Source organism: Saccopteryx bilineata, chromosome 4 (genome assembly GCF_036850765.1).
Source record: "Saccopteryx bilineata isolate mSacBil1 chromosome 4, mSacBil1_pri_phased_curated, whole genome shotgun sequence".
Lineage (NCBI taxonomy): Eukaryota > Metazoa > Chordata > Mammalia > Chiroptera > Emballonuridae > Saccopteryx > Saccopteryx bilineata.
Genome location: NC_089493.1, coordinates 167,549,628 through 167,565,640, shown reverse-complemented (window position 1 = coordinate 167,565,640; position 16,013 = coordinate 167,549,628). Strand labels below are relative to the sequence as shown.

General features: G+C 41.1%; 1 protein-coding gene across 2 annotated transcripts in view; it reads right to left on the bottom strand.

Moving 5' to 3' along the window:
• Positions 1–16,013, bottom strand: part of NDFIP1 (Nedd4 family interacting protein 1) — a 126,502-nt gene that overhangs the window by 22,999 nt on the left and 87,490 nt on the right. For both annotated transcript variants that reach the window (XM_066272818.1, XM_066272819.1), the window contains one exon: positions 8,418–8,505. In XM_066272818.1, coding sequence (XP_066128915.1) covers positions 8,418–8,505 — 88 coding nt within the window. The remainder of the gene's footprint in view (positions 1–8,417; positions 8,506–16,013) is intronic.

The following is a 16,013-nucleotide window of genomic DNA, read 5'->3' as shown; positions in this document are numbered from 1 at the left end:
GTTATGTGGTACGTTCACAAAGGCATTTAATATTAATAATGGCATAAGAAAAACATTTAAACTAAAAATGCTTCACCTGTGTGTGTTTGTAAACCTGTCCCACGGTTTCCTCCCACTTATAAACATGGACATCAACTTAAAAGGAAGTGAAAACTCCTTTCTGCCGGGGCTGTTCTGGCACTTTCTTTTCCCCAGGGACTGTTTTCTGGGTGTGCCTAAGGTCTCTCATCAATTATAGAACCATTATTTATCCGCATTAAAGCTTTCCTTTCCTCTCCTTCATGCTCTATCTTCATTCTCATTGAATTCTACTATAAAAGATTCAGTATTTATTATTAGGAAAAAATCTATTTAGTATATGTGCTGCCGAAGCGAGCACAGGAAAAAATCTATTTACAAATGGATTAAACTTCTGTACAATTTTTGAAAAAGCAACAATTTTTTAAAAATCCTATAGTTTATGAAGATTACCATTTTTTTTCTTCTTTTGGTTAGTTGTAATTAACTTCCGACTTTACTGTAATTTTATATCAAATTATTAATTATTTGATAATCATTAAAATGATCAATCAATACAATGCACCTCATTAACAAAAAAAGGAAAAAATCTATTGTCTTCACATGGACAGGAAAGCATTTGATAAAATTCAATACCTGTTAATAACAAAACAGCAAAAAGGAATAAAAGAAAACTTACTTAATTGGATCACAAATTTCTAAAAAACTTAGGGTAAATGTCAATTAATGGTAAATTATTAAAAGCCTTCTTCCCTAAGATAACAGAATTAGACAAAAATGCCCACTATACTATCACCATAAAGTATGATTAAAGATCAAATATTATCTCAGAAGTCCTACTAGTTGATGCAATGTGGCAAGAAAGGAAATATAAAACGTAAGAATTGGGAAGGAAGAAATAATTGTCAATAATCATGGATGACATGATTATATAAGGTCTACCGGAAAGTTCTGTCCGTTTCTATCACAAGTTTTGACACGTAAGCACATGTTTATTTGGCACATGTGTGCCTCTCTATTTTTATCACCTAATGTATACATACTGACGTTGCAAATTAACTAAAACAAAGTTGATTCACGTTAGTCTTATGCGTGAAGCGATAGTGTACCCATGGCTACTGATAAAGTTCATTTACGCCACTGTAATTTTTACGAATTTCAACAAGGAAGAAATGCTACAGAAGCATGTAGAAATTTATTGAAAGTGTTTGGTGAAGGTACAGTTTCTGATAGGACATGCAGATGATGGTTCGAAAAATTCGAAACAGGTGATTTTGACCTTTCTGATAAGCCACGTTCTGGGCGATCATCTTTGATCGATGACGATGTTGTTAAGACCATGTTGGAGCAAGATCCTTTTCTGACAACATCGGAGATCGCAGAAAGGCTTAATTCAGCTCAGCAAACCATTTTGGACCATATTCGGAAGATAGGATTGGTGTGGAAATATATTATTTAATAAAGTTTATTGACGGTAAGAAAAATTTGTATTTTGTTTTATTCCAAAAACAGACAGAACTTTCCAGTAGACCTTATATATATAGAAAACCCAAGAGTATCTACAAACTACTGAAATTATATGAAGTTAGCAAAGGCTCTGAATCCATAATTAATATAAACCATTACTTGTATTTCCAGATACCAACAACAAATAGAAAATAAAATTATGTATGGACCATTTGTAATAGCACCAAAATATTCTGAATACCTAGGAATAAATATAACAAAAAATATGCAAGATCTCTATATTAAAACTTACAAAATATTACTGAGAGAAATTAAAAGAGATCTTAATAAATGGAGGGGTATATCATGATTCCAGACTAGAGATGTAATACTATAAAGATGTCAATTCTCTTCAAACTGATCCAAGCATTAAATGTAATTCCAACTACAATTGTAGGGTTTTGTTTTGTTCCACATTATAAAACTGACAACACAATTCTACAATGTACATGGAAATGCAAATGGCCAAGCAGAACCAAAGCAATCTTGAAGAACAAAAAGGGCGAAGGATATACATTACTAGATATCAAGATTATGCCTGACCAGGCAGTGGTGCAGTGGATAGAGCATCGGACTGGGATGTGGAAGACCCAGGTTCAAGACCCCGAGCTCGCTAGCTTGAGCGCGGGCTCATCTGGTTTGAGCAAAAGCTCACCAGCTTGAGCCCAAGGTCGCTGGCTCGAGCAAGGAGTTATTCGGTCTGCTGAAGGCCTGCAGTCAAGGCACATATGAGAAAGCAATCAATGAACTAAGGGGTTGCAATGAAAAACTGATGATTGATGCTTCTCATCTCTCTGTTCCTGTCTGTCTGTCCCTGTCTATCCCTCTCTCTGACTCTCTCTCTGTCTATGAAGAAAAAAAACAAGATTATAATGTTCCCCAATTAAGACAGTAGGGCAGGCCCTGGCCGGTTGGCTCAGCGGTAGAGCGTCGGCCTAGCGTGCGGAGGACCCAGGTTCGATTCCCGGCCAGGGCACATAGGAGAAGCGCCCATTTGCTTCTCCACCCCTCCGCCACGCCTTCCTCTCTGTCTCTCTCTTCCCCTCCCGCAGCCAAGGCTCCATTGGAGCAGAGATGGCCCGGGCGCTGGGGATGGCTCTGTGGTCTCTGCCCCAGGCACTAGAGTGGCTCTGGTCGCAACATGGCGACGCCCAGGATGGGCAGAGCATCGCCCCCTGGTGGGCAGAGCGTAGCCCCCTGGTGGGCGTGCCGGGTGGATCCCGGTCGGGCACATGCGGGAGTCTGTCTGACTGTCTCTCCCTGTTTCCAGCTTCAGAAAAATGCAAAAAAAAAAAAAGACAGTAGGGCACAGGCACAAAGATAAATAGACTAAAGAACAGAAGACTGAGTTCAGAAACAGATCCCCACATACGTGGTCCCCTATTTTAATGACACTGTAGAATAATGGAGAAAAGATTTTTTTTTTTTGAGTAATGGCACTAGACAAACTGGATATCTATTTGGAAAAACAACTTAATCTTAACTGCTACCTCACACTACACAGAAAAAACAACTCCAGATGGAATGCAGATCTAAATGGGAAAAATAAAATATCAAAGCTTTCAAGAAGAAAATACAGGGAAATGTGTTATTAAAACTAAAGCTACCACCTAATTCAATTTAAGAAACTTTCTCATGTCTGACCAGGCAGTGGCACAGTGGATAGAGCGTCAGAATGGGACACGGAGAACCCGGGTTCGAAACCCCAAGGTCACTGGCTTAAGCACGGGTTCATCTGGTTTGAACAAGGCTCACCAACTTGAGAACAAGGTCGCTGGCTTGAGCAAGGGGTCACTCAGTCTGCTGCAGCCTCCTGGTCAAGGCATATATGAGAAAGCAATCAGTGAACAGCTAAGGTGCCATGAAGAATTGATGCTTTTCATCTCTCTCCCTTCCTGTCAATCTGTCCCTATCTGTCCCTCTCTCTGTCTCTGTGACAAAAAAAAATTTTTTCTCATGCTATAACTAAAAATAAAATAACCAACATACATACACACACATACATATATATGCATGTATACATATAGACACATTTATAATATATTATAAAATATTCCATATATAACCTCCTATAAAATTTTTTCTTTTAATCAAATCAGAAATGTACAATTTGAATTAGCCAACTGCCACAGTAATTTTTAATACATGAATGAAACCAACATCTATTACCTAAAGCTGAGGAAAAACAAGGACATTTTTATTTCTCTATTTCAAAAGATTTTTAAAAATGGAATCCTTCCATATAGAGTGCATAAGATTTCAAGCTTCCATGAAAAGTTTAATGACAATCTTTTCAAGTTTCTTTAGTACATTCAAAACAAAAAACCCAGTATTTGTTAGACTGTTCAAACTCATATATTACAATTTAAAATAGGTAAAGTGAATATACAAAACAATGGTTAGTGATTCTTTCCCTCACCAACATGTATGCTGCATTCTGTTTCTGTTTTCCTCATAAATAGACTAATAAATATACAGAGTAATTTATTAACATTTATCTAAAAAAAATAAGTCATGTTGCCCTGGCCAGATTGCTCAGTGGACAGAGCAGCTAGCTGCCCTGGGTGCTGTGGTGCTGAGCATGCTGAGGACGGCTCGGCTGATTCGAGCAAAGGTCTCACACGGGGGTTGCCGGGTAGATCCCGGTCAGGGCGCATGCGGGAGTCTGTCTCTCTATCTCTCCTCCTCTTATTTAAAATAAATAAATAAACCTTGTTAATTTAACAAAGGGAGAGTGAAGGCCATTTATGCCATTTTAGAGGTTTCCTTTGAAAAAAATAAAAAGTAAAAATGGGCCTGACCAGAGGTGACAGTGCATAAAGCATCAACCCAGAACACTGAGGTCGCCCCAAGATCACTGGCTCTGAGAGCGGAGTCATCAGCACAGGGTCATTGGCTTGAACAGGAAATCGTTCACACCATCCCCAAACTCTCCACCTTGAGCCCAAAGGTCGCTGGCATGAAAAGCCCAAGACTGCTGGCCTGAGCAAGGGGTCACTGACATGGCCCTGGTCAAGGCACATATTAGAAGCAATCTATAAGCAACTAAAGTGAAAACAACTACAAGGTGGTGCTTCTCACCCTCTCTCTCTCTCTTCCTGTCTCTCACTCTCTTGCTCTAAAAATAAATAAAATTCCTTTAAAAAAAAAAAAAAAGGTAAGGCCCTGGCCAGTTGGCTCAGTGGTAGAGCGTCGGCCTGGTATGCAGAAGTCCCAGGTTCAATTCCCGGCCAGGGCACACAGGAGAAGCGCCCATCTGCTTCTCCACCCCTCCCCCTCTCCTTCCTCTCTGTCTCTCTCTTCCCCTCCCACAGCCAAGGCTCCATTGGAGCAAAGATGGCCTGGGCGCTGGGGATGGCTCCTTGGCCTCTGCCCCAGGCGCTAGAGTGGCTCTGGTCGAGGCAGAGCGATGCCCCAGAGGGGCAGAGCGTCGTCCCCTGGTGGGCAGAGCGTCGCCCCCTGGTGGGCAGAGCGTCACCCCCTGGTGGGCAGAGCTTCGCCCCTGGTGGGCGTGCCGGGTGGATCCCGGTCGGGCACATGCGGGAGTCTGTCTGACTGTCTCTCCCGGTTTCCAGCTTCAGAAAAATACAAAAAAAAAAAAAAAAAGTAAAAATGGAAAATCCTAGTTCATACATAATACAAAAAAGTAATGGTCTTGAGTAACTTGTAATCTCTACAAACCTGTTTCCCTGACCTGGAACTAAAAAAGAGCTCATACAGACCTAGGAAGTTAGGTGGGTTTATTGTTTTGTTTTCTAAGTCCCCTGTGTAGTCAGATAAAATGTCACAAAACCTGAAGACTTTAATCAAGAGAGCTCTTCGGCTTTATTCTATAGTTTACCTTTCCTTTATATCCAATCTCAAGAAGTTTTGGCATTTACTATTGAGACCCAGAGGAAGACTGATAAAAACAAGAGAAAGAGGTAAAGGACCTCAAGCTGACAACAAAGGGATGTGTCATCTGACAGCAAGGGGGGTTGGTTCTTGAGTCAAAAAGTTAGACAAATCTCAATGAAAAAAGGCATCACTATAGAACAGAACAGAATACCTTCCAGAGATTGTGTCTGTTGTAAACTCTAAATCATAAAGAAAATCTTAAACAAAGAATATGAGATAACAGTGAATAAGGGAAAGAAGTGTTTGACAAATATTTTTATCTAACTAAAATGGTTATAAGTTTTTACAAAAAGTAGAACCTAAGATAGGAAAAATTACCTCCTATAAATACAAAGAACTTTGATCATTATTAATAAAACAGGAATTCAATTTCTTACTAATCAGTTGGAATTTCCACTGAATGTAAATAATGGAAGACCAGCATTGATAGACTAGGCAGAGATGAGTGAGCAGGGAATAGCACTGCAATTCTTTCCCAAGTCTTGTTCTGTCATCTTCATTTGATTCCATGAGACACCCTAGAATTCTTCCAAAACCTTCAGTTAGCACTGTTAGTTTTAAATACTTGTAAATAAAAGTACCTTAATTAATACAAGAAGACAAGGTTCAGAATTTGAGGCCAGAGTAGAGGTGAGAAATTTTCTCTGTTCCTCTGAATTATAATGGCAGCTTTGGGGCCACAGACACTACCAATAGACTGAACCTCACATCAACTGATGAGAGCTGCCTGAAGTGTTTGTTATACTGAACATGATTCTGAGGCTGTCTCGTATGAAGCTGTCTTCAGCTTGCCTGTCTTCAGGAGTGGGTTGGGTTCAGCTGTTTGTGGCACCATGGGCCATGTACTTGCCACTCTGCCTCAGTTCTGTTTTAGAGAATATGGAAGAGGTTTCACTAAAACTGGCAAACTTTCCGCAATTAAAGCAGAACTGGTTATCAGGAAGTTATGGTTACCAAAAGTCCTCAATTATTGAGATTTTTTCTTCGTCCCCATCCTTTCTAGCACATATATGTGAAAATTAAAAAGATAATCTGATATACAGGAATATAGGAAGACAAAAGGTAATTAAGGAGGGTTTCAACTATGAGAGGTACATTCAACCTACAAAAAAGAGAATGAAGAGGAGACTTCTAGTTGTTTCTTTTAAATAAGAATTTACTGGCTGACCTGTGGTGGCGCAGTGGATAAAGCGTCGACCTGGAATGCTGAGGTCGCCGGTTCGAAACCCTGGGCTTGCCTGGTCAAGGCACAAATAGGAGTTGATGCTTCCAGCTCCTTCCCCCTTCTCTCTCTCTCTATTTCTCTCTCTCTCTCTCTCTCTCTCTCTCTCTCTCTCTCTCTCTCCCCCCCTCCCTCCCTCTCCCTCTCCTCTCTAAAATGAATAAATAAAATGAATAAATAAAAAATAAAAAAATAAAAAAAAGACTTTACTACCATAGGCCCTGGCTGGTTGGCTCAGTGGTAGAGCGTTGGCCTGGCGTGCAGGAGTCCCAGGTTCGATTTCCGGCCAGGGCACACAGGAGAAGCACCCATCTGCTTCTCCACCCCTCCCCCTCTCCTTCCTCCCTGTTTCTCTCTTCCCCTCCCGCAGCCAAGGCTCCATTGGAGCAAAGTTGGCCCGGGCGCTGAGGATGGCTCTGTGGCCTCTGCCTCAGGCGCTAGAGTGGCTCTGGTCGCAACAGAGCGACGCCCCGGAACGGGCAGAGCATCGCCCCCTGGTGGGCGTGCTGGGTGGATCCTGGTCGGGTGCATGCGGGAGTCTGTCTGACTGCCTCCCCATTTCTGGCTTCGGAAAAATACAAAAGAAAAAAAAAAGAATTTACTACCATAAAAGAAACGTTACATACTATATTCTACATCATAGGTACTAGAGTCACAAAGAGCAAAACAGCTAATGAGGAAACTACAAAAAGGGCAAAAATCAGGTAATCACCTAGATCCTGAATTTCTACTTCTTTTATCTTAAGTCTGTTGGAATGAAATTGAGTTCCATAAAAAAGCCACAATGAAATGGTGTCTGGCCTGTTTTCCAGAACAGTAAGATGAGTTTTCTCCATCTCAGGTCACAAAATGACTATAATGTCAATGACTACCTAAAGGAACGCCGAGGCAAAGGCAAATACCAGGGAACACACGCTAGACCAAGGGTCCCCAAACTACGGCCCGCAGGCCACGTGCGGCCCCCTGAGCCCGTTTATCCGGCCCCCGCTGCACTTTCGGAAGGGGCACCTCTTTCATTGGTGGTCAATGAAAGGAGCACATTGACCATCTCATTAGCCAAAAGCAGGCCCATAGTTCCCACTGAAATACTGGTTAGTTTCTTGATTTAAATTTACTTGTTTTTTATTTTAAATATTATATTTGTTCCCGTTTTGTTTTTTTACTTTAAAATAAGATATGTGCAGTGTGCATAGGGATTTGTTCATAGTTTTGTTTTGTTTTTCTTTGTTGTTTTTTTTTTTTCATTTTTCTGAAGCTGGAAATGGGGAGAGACAGTCAGACAGACTCCCGCATGCGCCCGACCGGGATCCACCCGGCACGCCCACCAGGAGGCGAAGCTCTGCCCACCAGGGGGCGATGCTCTGCCCATCCTGGGCATCGCCATGTTGCGACCAGAGCCACTCTCTAGCGCCTGAGGCAGAGGCCACAGAGCCATCCCCAGCGCCCGGGCCATCTTTGCTCCAATGGAGCATTGGCTGCGGGAGGGGAAGAGAGAGACAGAGAGGAAGGCGCGGCAGAGGGGTGGAGAAGCAAATGGGCGCTTCTCCTGTGTGCCCTGGCTGGGAATCGAACCCGGGTCCTCCGCACACTAGGCCGACGCTCTACCGCTGAGCCAACCGGCCAGGGCCATAGTTTTTTTTTCTAGTCCGGCCCTCCAATGGTCTGAGGGATAGTGAACTGGCCCCCTGTGTAAAAAGTTTGGGGACCCCTGCGCTAGACAAAAGGCTGTGGCTGAGTGCGTTCCACGCTCAGTGGTCGCCGGCCCGGTACCTACCTGCGCTCTCTGGTGAGATGCTGCTGTAGGGAGGAGGTGCGTCTCCTACAACCTGTACCGGCTCTCCAGGCTCTTCCTCATTCTGCAACTAAATAAAAATTTCATGTTTTAATGCAAGTATAAAACCAGTAAGATAGAGAAAAACCTGAAAATTGAAATAGTCTTCCTGAAAAGCTACTTGGCAATGTGCAAATCCTTTGCAAAGTATCCTATGCCCAGGAATTTACTCTAAGGAAATAATCAGAGGCAAAAAGATGACTATAATAAATGCCGTTGCAGCAAAAATTAGAAACAACCTAAATCCCACTCATGGGAAACATTAAATAAAGTTCATCTCGCCTGACCAGTGGTGACACAGTAGACAGAACATCAACCCAGAACATGGAGGTTGCCAGTTCGAGCCTGGGGTCCCCGGCTTGATCCTGAGGTTTTCAGTTCAATCTCCAGGTCAAGGCACATGAAAAACAATCAATGCACAACTGAGTGGAGCAATGAGTTGATGCTTCTCTCTCTTTCTTCCTCTCATGACAGTTCCCTCACAAAAGCTTATTAAACAGCCATAAAAATGAAAATGAAGAAAATCTGATGACTTGAACAGATATTCATGCTATATACTGTCACATGGAAAAGAAAGCTAAATTTACCAAACAGTATGCATCATAAAATTTGGTTTTAAAAGAAAGAAGGTTTAAAATGATAGACTTCTATAGTTTATACTGTTTATCTAAGGTGATGTGATCATAAGGGATTCTTTTTTTGTTGTTATTTATACATATGTTCTAATTTTTTGTAATGAAAAGTTATCACTTGTATAATTTTTAAAATTGATTGATTTTAGACAGGAAGGTAGAGAGACAGACAGAAACAGCAGTCTGTTCCTGTGTGTGCCCTGACCAGGGATCAAACGTACAACCTTTGCATATTAGGATGATGCTCTAACCAACCAAGCTATCCGGCCAGGACGACTTATATAATTTTTTAAGTTACAAAAATAATTTAATAATAATAATAATAGTTTGTTAAGACAAAGACAAATCACAGCAAACCAAGGTTTACCATTATATTCAGTATGCGCATAAAAATGAGATCTTAAATTGAGACATTTACAAAAACATAAAATTCTACCTAATTCTACTTATTACCTCTGTCAATATATCTCAGCAACTTTCTTGCTAATCAAATCTACAGTTCCAGTTACTTTAACTCACACTGAAAGTATGTCTTCCTGCTATTGTCAATATGGCTAGCCTACCCAACTCCTCACAGAACAAAGGCATTTGATTTCATTTTCCCAAGGACAATAGACTACAGCTCATTTAAAAGATAAACTGGATGAGAATGAGAATCAATCTGTAAAGCAATAACAGGGTATTCATAGGGAGTCTGAGTCCCAGCTGTATATCATCATAATACATACAGCCAACTAAACCAATTGTAAAATACACCCTCTATCTTGAATTGAGAGAGAAAAACAGAGAGCCTGACCTGTCATGACATGAAGTAGAGCTCCCTAATTCATTACATTTTAACCAACCATTTCAGTCTCCAATCCCTATGCTATTCAAAATCAGAAGCTAACAAAACTTTTCTGATTAATACTACAAAGCATTCAATTTCAAATGAATCCCTGTGTCAAATTTCCATTAACATCTACCATCTGATCACATTTTTTAAACCCTTGTAATCTAATGTTAAACTTGAAAACATTCCCAAAATAACTGTATTATAACTTAAGATGGATTTTCTTTTTAAAATGAAGACATATGGACAAAATAGCTATAATAAAGCCAATGTTCCTAGGTCACCAAATTTGTAAATTATTTAGTGTTCCCAAAGCTACAGTTCACTTGAATTTTTTAAGTGAGAGGAAGGGAGATAGTGAGTCAGACTCCTGCATGTGACTCGCACAGGATTTACCCAGGAACCCCTGCTTGGGGCTGATACTCGAAGCAACCAAGCTATCCTCAGCACCTGTGGCTGACACTGGGACCAACCGAGCTATCCTCAGCACCCTCAGCACCCAGGGTGGACACTCAAACCAACTGGGACACTGGCTGCAGGAGGGGGAAGGGAGAGAAGGAAAAGAAAGGGGGGGGGGAGAGGCAGATGGTTGCTTCTCATGTGTGCCCTGAATAGGAATTGAACCCAGGACGTCCATACGCCAGGCTGATGCTCTACACTGAGCCAGACAACCAGGGCCTGTAATACATTTAACATGATCTGAAGCTCTAGAGAGGGCATTCTCAGTCTACTCCCACCTCACCACTTTTGTGTCCTGGGACTATCACGAAAAGAAGCGAGAACCTGCTGGAAAATCAGGCAAATAAGGACTTTTCAAGAATGTTGCCTTAATAGCTGGTAATGTTCTTTAAATCCTGCAGTGTTTTTTAAACCCAGCTTGATATCTTTGACCTGTTTTATATTTCCTGAGTTTGGTCATATCATCATGTTGCTTCTGCATAATTTAAGTTTTAGAAAAGAAGCATGACAATTCTAAGAAATACAGAGGACCAGAGAATAAAGAGGTCTAAAATGCCATTATCTACAAGATAGGATGGCTGTTTCCTAGCAACCTGGAAATGAGAAATTTGATCATCCCACATCAGGGTAAAAGATAACACAGCAAAGAAATTCCAATCCTCTTAGAAACCCCCATTTTCTCTTTGGTGAGCAAAAAAGAAACATTTACAAGTGGTGTTTTTTGCTCCATTAAAATTCACTTCAGAATCATATATTAATATTATTTCCAACTGAAAACAAAAAGAACAAAAAATACCCACTCTGACTACAGAGGCTCCCTGTATGGGGAAGACACCAGGACATAACTATACAGGCTTGCTTTCTGTTTCACTGGCGGTAAGTTTAGGCTCTGTAAAGAATGGTATCTAAAAGAAAATATCACAATGTGGGAGGAAAAGAGGCATTCACCTTCACAAAGTATTTAGTAGTCCTGGCCAGTTGGCTCAGTGGATAAAGCGTGGTTTTGGTACGCTGAGGTTGTGGGTTTGACCCCCAGTTAGGGTATGTACAAGAAGCAATCTAAATGGAACTGAATGGGACGAGTTGATGCTTCTCTCTCTCTCTCTGTCAATGGGTAAAGTTTTTTTTTAAGTATTTAGTGACCACCATCTGCGTAAATAATAACTTGCTAAACAAATGAATCCCTAAGTATATCTCTTTTTACATTTTAGGGACATCTATGGCCATGATTCTGACTCTACCAGCCAAACAAGTCAGGTACACTAACAATGGGGAGGGTGCATGTGCACTGGAACTGGAGTGGGGCTCATCTCTAAGGCTACAAAATTGGTTATTTGGTTCCAAAATGTATTTTAAGGGTCTCCTTTTCTGTCCCTGAGAATCATTCCTGTGTAGTCCTCCCTGCCATATTCCCGGGGCTCAGGGATCTTCAGGCTCTCCCCTGAGGCTCTCTCAGAAAATAAGTGTCACTGCCACTTTGGGGCTAGTGTTGGCGAGATGCCCAGTCTCTTCTATCAACTGGGTCAGTGTGAGTCTGAGTACAACCTGTCATGGAATCCTGGTTGTAGAGGGGGGGGGGGATACTGTGAGAGGCAGGTTTGAAAAGTGGGGGGATGGTCTGCTCTCTCTCCCTGCTCTGGCTATTGGGTGGGGGGATCCTTATATTGTATAACTGTGGCAGATAATAAATACCTGTTGGGGGCTGGATTCTTTCCTGTCATGTATTTTTGTCTAACAATTTTGATCATTTTTACTTAATTCTAAATAAGTAAAAATGGCTCTTTTTCCAAAAAGAATTATATAACTTAGTACTTTTATATGCATGTTATATAAAGTACTAAGTTTAATACAAAACTACCTATAATTACCTTATCTTCATCACTAAGATAGGATAACCCAACAATCTGAATATTCAGATGGCTTTCTCCTTACCACAGCCCAGACTGCCTCCCTCACCCCTTAATGCTGAACAGACTCTGTCGTGGCTCCCAGAACCCTAAAACATGACCACGTTTTCACTTTAGATTTATCACAATCTGCTGTCACACCTCTTAGCCTTGATTACCCCGATTCATTGTTTAATATTTACCTACAAATAGGTGTTAATAATGTTTTGCCCTTTAGTTTTGCCTATGAAATACAGCACATCTAAAATAAAGGATGTTTTCCTTTTTACTATATTCCTCTGTAGCCTATCTGTACTATTGCTATTAGGGATAAATATATGATGTTTTAGCTAAACGACAAAGAATCTTCTATACAGAAATCACTCATAGCTCTAGTTACTGATAGAAGCAAACTTAAATTTCACAAATTTAAAGACATATCTTACAGGTTTAAATTCTTACTTGAGTTCCCATCCCAGCAAGAAGACTTCCTCACTACCCTCCCCTAAGTAGCTCTAAAGATAATTTTCAATTTAGAAAAGAGCTATTTTTAAGCAATAGCATAGCTAGGGCTAGGATTAGGCCTAAAAAGTAAGGAGCAACATTTATAATTGTACCAATGGCAGTACTAAAGGCACTTAGAAGTCTTCACTGAATTCTATTTCCTAAGAACGGGACACAAAACCCTTCTAAACAACAGAAGGAAAACACCGTTAAATCCTTATGCATAAGAGAGGTATCAAAATATACCACATAATTCATATGAACACAACCAGCATATGACAAATAATGCTGATTCCGCCCAAAGTCCATGGAGCTCAAGTGCCTGTACACCACTCACTACTGTTTTTCTTGATTGAGTCCTATTTAATCAGCAAGAAAATTCTAAGTTTTTTTTTTTTCAGTTCTACTTTTTACTGTATTGGGATGACATTGGTTAATAAACTGTACAGGTTTAAAACATACAAAATTCTCAAGTTTTAATCCCTTCTTTAAGTGATTATTCATAAATCTCAGAAAATCCTGGACCAGTGCCTAAACCAGTGGTTCTCAAACTTTTTGAAGTTAGGGGGCATTTAAAATCCTACGAATAGCCTGACCAGGAGGTGGTGCAGAGGATGGAGCGTCGGACTGGGATGCGGAGGACCCAGGTTCAAGATCCCGAGGTCGCCAGCTTGAGCGCGGGCTCATCTGGCTTGAGCAAAAAGCTCACCAGCTTGGACCCAAGGTCGCTGGCTGAAGCAAGGGGTTACTCGGTCTGCTGAAGGCCCCCGGTTGGGGCACATGTGAGAGAGCAATCGATGAGCAACTAAGGTGTTGCAACAAAAAAATGATGATTGATGCTTCTCATCTCTCTCCGTTCCTGTCTGTCTATACCTCTCTCTGACTCTCTTTCTGTCCCTGTAAAAAAACAATAAAATAAAATAATTTAAAATCCTACAAATATTGTAGGCGCACTATATACAAATTTCTGAGAAATATGTTATAATATATAATTAAGTCAAATATTAAAGAAAAAATATAAAGTCCAAGCGTGCTTTTATGGTAATTAAACGAAATAAATACGACAAAATTAAATTTATTCTGACATTAAAAAACATTTTTGTTATGCTTTTTAGAATTCGTAAAAAAGGGGTTAAAAATAAACGACAAAAAAGTTATCTTTTTATATATCTAGATACATTCTTAGTAAGATTAGTAAATTTGGCAGGTCCTGGTGTGAATGTGTTAAGTTTTTTCATTCTTGTGTTTATGAGAAACGTGAGCTTGATGTATCCTAGCGATTTCTTCAATGTTTGGGCATATATTTGAAAGGTAAACTCTCATTTCCTCGTCAATATACTGAAGAGTTCCTCTCTTTTTACTCTTAATTGTGTTGAGTGCAGAAAACTCCCACCATACATATCATCTTAACTTTACACCAAACAAAGGATAGAAGAAACTTGCCTCCAGTCTTTCTGGGGAACATGGAAGGTAGTGTAAACAATCCAGCACCACAGCTTAACAGCCTTATGCAACCTAATCAGGCAAGTGAGGTGGGGGGTTGGGCAGACTGTCAGTTTACAACCAATTCCCCACACCTCTCTCTCCCAAAAATCTAAACTCCAAAAACTATGTTGGTTTTTTGGTCCCCAACAGGCACACATTTCTCTGGAATACCACAGGGCACACCTGGAAATCTTCTATGGTGCACTAGTGCGCCCTGGCACAAACTTTGAGAACCACTGGCCTAAACTCTAGCTTTAATTTTGTGAAATTTTTAATATTTACTTATTGATTTTAGAGAGAGAAGAAAAGGGGGCAGGGAGAGGGGGAGAGGGAGAGGGAGGGAAAAAGAGATAGAGAGACAGACAGACAGACAGGAACATTGATCTGTTCCTGCATGTGCCTTGACCGGAACCTCTGTGCTTCAGGACAATGTTCTAATCAACAGAGCTTTCTGGCCAGGGCCTAAACTCTAGATTTGAATGTTATTTACCAGTTCCAATTTTAGAGTTAATTTATAAAACTTTCACCTTAAAATGCTATTTTTTAAACCTCTCATTACCAACCCACTACTTCTGCATATTGTTTAAATCCTACCCACTGAGACAGTATAATTACCAGGAAGTAAACAAGCACATTTCTTTAGCCCTGGCTCTGCTACTCCATAATAACTGAGTACGCTATTTTACCGTTGTTCAGAAACAAAGTTTGTGAGGACTATGAACCTTCTATTACATATAGACTATATATTGTTAATTGTATCTTGACTATGAACTGTGGTGTTTTGAGTTTTGGGGGAGTTTTGGGGTTTTTTGGAGAGAAAGACAGGAAGGGAGATGAGAAGCATCAACTCATAGTTGTGGCACCTTAGTTGTTCACCGACTGCTTTCTCATACAGGCCTTGACGGGCGGGAGAGGGGGGCTCCAACCAAGCTAGTGACCCCTCGCTCAAGTCAGAGACCTTTGGTTTCAAGAGAGTGACCAGGGGATCATTTCAATGATTCCACACTCAAACCAGTGTACCCATGTTCAAGCTGGTGATCCTATGCTTAAGCCAAATGAGCACTCAAGCCAGTGACCTTGGGGGGCCCACCCCCAGTCAAGCTGACAATCTAATTTTTATTTATTTATTTATTTTATTTTTTTCATTTTTCTGAAGCTGGAAACAGGGAGAGACAGCCAGACAGACTCCCGCATGCGCCCGACCGGGATCCACCCGGCACGCCCACCAGGGGCAACACTCTGCCCACCAGGGGGCGATGCTCTGCCCATCCTGGGAGTCGCCATGTTGCGACCAGAGCCACTCTAGCGCCTGAGGCAGAGGCCACAGAGCCATCCCCAGCGCCCGGGCCATCTTTGCTCCAATGGAGCCTTCGCTGCGGGAGGGGAAGAGAGAGACAGAGAGGAAGGAGGGGGGGGGGTAGAGAAGCAAATGGGCGCTTCTCCTGTGTGCCCTGGCCGGGAATCGAACCCGGGTCCTCTGCACGCTAGGCCGACGCTCCCGGCCAGGGCACAATCTAATTTTTAAAGAGTAAAAAATATAATAGAAGATATATAAGTGGCCAACACGATTCCTACACAAGATTCTCAACACCATTAGTCATCAGAGAAATACAAATCAAAAATATGAGCTACCACTTCATACTCAACTAATATGGCCAAAAAAAATTTTTTTTAAAGAACAAGCACTGTTGAATATGTGGAGAAAGTAGAACCCTTATAAACATCGGGTGGGAATGGAAAG